Source organism: Rhynchophorus ferrugineus, unplaced genomic scaffold, assembly GCF_030347505.1.
Source record: "Rhynchophorus ferrugineus isolate W39M unplaced genomic scaffold, kcgeb_rfMv2 rfM4, whole genome shotgun sequence".
In the NCBI taxonomy this organism is placed as follows: Eukaryota; Metazoa; Arthropoda; class Insecta; order Coleoptera; family Curculionidae; genus Rhynchophorus; species Rhynchophorus ferrugineus.
In genome coordinates, this window is record NW_027472583.1 from 24,193,126 (window position 1) to 24,197,035 (window position 3,910).

Consider the following 3,910-nt stretch of genomic DNA (forward strand, 5'->3'; position numbering starts at 1 on the left):
CGAAACAAATTCGTATATCGTGTTTTGTGCAGAGTGTTTAGTTAGTTAGTGTTTGTTTAGTTCGTGATTAGTGAAAAAATAATTTATATTTGATATGCCTCCTATAAGACGAAGCAATTTAGGTAGAAGAACCAGAAATGCTATAAACCAAGCTAATTACCGATCTAATCGTACTGCACAAGAACGTGACGACGGAAATGAACGTGAAAGAATTCGGATATCACAAACGCGTGAAGCGCGAGCGCGACATTCAACTAATAATCGCGCAAGTTTGAATCCAGCTGCTTTCAGTTACGATGTGTCAATTGACTACAGTAACTACCAATGTGTTGTTATTGGTTCTATGAACTTGGTTTGCTCACACTGTAAGGCATTAAAATACAAAAACGAAGCCAATGGATTGTGTTGCGCAAATGGTAAAGTGAAATTGATACAATTGGATCCACCACCAGAACCATTGTACTCATTGGTTTCAGGAATAGGAACAGATTCTATACACTTTTTGACACATATTCAACAATATAACAATTGCTTTCAAATGACTTCATTTGGGGCAACAAATGCAGTTCGGGAAAATTTTATGCCAACTTTCAAGGTATGTATTATAGCAGTTACTCATAATTATTTTAGCGAACAAAATTTTCTGTCACCAAAGTTAAGATGTGTTACTAATCTTCAATTTCTTAATCATTACGAAATATATCACTTAGTCATCATATTATATGGTGATTCAATTTCAGTGACACTTTTATTATATTTTATATTTGATAGATATTAGTTAAAACTAAATATATACTTTTTAAGATCAAATATTATTTAAGTTTGATCATTGACAATCCATTAATTTATACCACACCATAATATTTTTTTTATTTACAGATACAAGGGCAAATATATCACAGAGCAGGTTCACTGTTACCAGTGTCAGATAGCGACAACAAATTCCTGCAAATTTATTTTATGGGCAATTCACCACAAGAAATTGATCTGCGTTGTGCACATAACAATTTAGTAAAAAGGTCTATTGTAGAACAATTACAAACTTTATTTCATCAACACAATCAATTGATTATATTGTTTAAAACTGCCCTGGATCTGATGCCATCCGATAATCACAAAATTGTAATCAGAGCTGATAAAACACCTGCAGGTCAACATACAAGACGTTTTAATGCACCAACTATTGATGAAGTTGCTATCGTTGTAGTTGGAGAAAACTTGGAATCCCGTGATATTTTTTACATCGTCGGAATTTTCAATTACAACCTATAAAGGAAACACACCGCTCATATGATGCACTGCAATATCCCATTATATTTTGGCAAGGTGAAGATGGCTACGATTTATCAATAAAAATGATAAATCCCATTACAGGTAACTAAAATATTAGTTTAGCTATGGCGATAATATCTCAGTCACTATATTATGTATTTTAATTTTATATTTGAATGTTATTAAAACAAAATCTGTTTACAGGTTCTGAAACCAACAAAAAAGTCAGTTCAATGAACTATTATTCATACCGCCTAATGATTCGGGAAAATGCAGATAATCACATATTGAAATGTCGGCGATTATATCACAAATATGTTGATGACATGTATGTTAAAATTGAAACGGAGAGATTAACATTAATCAGGTTGAATCAAACCAAACTCCGATCTGAAGAGTATATTCACCTTCGAGATGCGATTAATACTGATGGAAATGCACAGAATGTCGGTCGGATGACTATTCTTCCAGCAACATACATCGGAAGCCCTCGGCATATGCACGAATATGCTCAAGATGCCATGTCGTATGTTCGTCATTATGGTACAGCAGATTTGTTCATCACATTTACATGCAATCCGCAATGGATACAAATTAAGCAGGAGTTATTACCTGGGAAATCATCCATTGATCGTCATGATATTACAGCCAGAGTCTTTAGACAAAAGTTGAAATCTTTAATGAATTTCATCGTAAAACATAATGTGTTTGGTGAGACACGCTGCTGGATGTATTCTGTGGAGTGGCAGAAACGAGGATTGCCACATGCACACATTTTGGTTTGGTTGGTTGAAAAGATAAGGCCAAATGAAGTTGATGCAGTGATATCAGCTGAAATCCCTAATGTACAAGTAGATCCTGGATTGCATGAGGTAGTTATCAAAAACATGATACATGGTCCCTGTGGAACTCTTAATCAAAATTCACCGTGTATGATGGATGGTAAATGTTCAAAACGATATCCACGGACATTAATATCGGAAACAATTACTGGTAATGACGGTTATCCATTGTATCGTCGCAGATCGACAGCAGACAATGGAAAATCAACAATTGTCAAATTAAATTAACAAGATATTGAAATAGATAATCGTTGGATTGTTCCATATTCACCCATTTTATCAAAGACATTCAAAGCACACATCAACGTTGAATCTTGCCATTCAGTGAAATCGATTAAATACATTTGCAAATATGTAACCAAAGGGAGTGATATGGCTGTGATTGGAATTGGTGCAGAGAATTCTAATGATGAAGTTACCCAATACCAAATGGGCCGCTATGTCAGTAGTAATGAAGCAGTTTGGCGAATATTTTCTTTTCCTATTCATGAGAGACACCCTTCTGTTGTTCACTTAGCTGTGCATTTAGAAAATGGACAAAGAGTGTATTTTACAGCACAGAACGCAGTACAAAGAGCTGCTCAGCCACCATCTACTACATTAACCAGTTTTTTTGAGACATGCCAAAACGATGATTTCGCACAAACATTGCTATATTCTGAAATGCCAAAATATTATACCTGGAATCAATCCTCAAGGAGATTTATACGACGGAAACAAGGAAAACCAGTTCCAGGATATACAGATGTATATTCCACCGATGCGATTGGCCGGATTTATTCAGTACATCCAAGCAATGATGAATGTTTTTATTTACGACTGCTATTAGTCAATGTACGTGGCCCAACATCATTCCAACAGTTACGAACTGTTGATGGTGAATTGTGTGGATCCTACAGAGAAGCCTGTCAACGTTTGCAATTGCTTGAAAATGACGCTCATTGGGATCAAACTCTCAATGATGCTGTAATATCATCACACACTCATCAAATACGAACATTGTTTTCTATAATCATATCTACATGCTTCCCATCAAACCCAATTGATTTGTGGATGAAGTACAAATATTATATGTGTGATGATATTTTGTATCAAATACGGAATAGAATGGGAAATCCAAATATACAAATCAGTGAAGAAATTTACAATGAAGCATTGATTTCAATTGAGGACATGTGCTTGATAATGTCAAACAAACTATTAATTCAATTAGGCCTGACCGAGCCCAATCGTCCAATGCATGACGCTATTAACCAAGAGTTGCATCGAGAAAGACTGTATGATCTCAACGCTTTGAAAGAATAAATTCAAACAAATCTTCCACTGTTAAATGAACAACAGAAGTATGTATTTGAAACTCTTATGAAAGTAACAAATGATGAAACTGGAGGGATTTATTTCTTAGATGCACCTGGTGGTACAGGAAAAACTTTTTTTATTTCATTAATATTAGCAACAATTCGCTCACAAAATAAAATTGCACTTGCACTCGCTTTGTCGGGAATCGCAGCAACTTTGCTTGAAGGTGGTCGAACAGCCCATTCAGCACTAAAATTGCCATTAAATATGCAAAGCAATGAAACTCCAACCTGCAACGTTTCGAAGAACTCTGCAATGGCAAAGGTTTTGCAGCAATGTAAATTGATTGTTTGGGATGAATGCACGATGGCACATAAAAAATCTTTGGAGGCTTTAGACAGAACCTTAAAAGATCTACGTAGCAATAATAACCGATTTGGTGGTGCAATGATTTTATTAGCAGGAGATTTTCGTCAAACATTGCCAGTGATTCCACG

At 35.2% G+C, this 3,910-nt stretch overlaps 1 protein-coding gene across 1 annotated transcript; it reads left to right on the top strand.

Moving 5' to 3' along the window:
* The first annotated feature begins 1,204 nt into the window (after nucleotides 1-1,204).
* Nucleotides 1,205-2,463, top strand: LOC143195247 (uncharacterized). Its single transcript, XM_076402240.1, has 2 exons — nucleotides 1,205-1,374; nucleotides 1,477-2,463. Exons 1-2 carry the CDS (start codon nucleotides 1,356-1,358, stop codon nucleotides 2,340-2,342), a joined length of 885 nt encoding a protein of 294 aa, XP_076258355.1. The 5' UTR covers nucleotides 1,205-1,355; the 3' UTR covers nucleotides 2,343-2,463.
* Nucleotides 2,464-3,910: the final 1,447 nt, after the last annotated feature.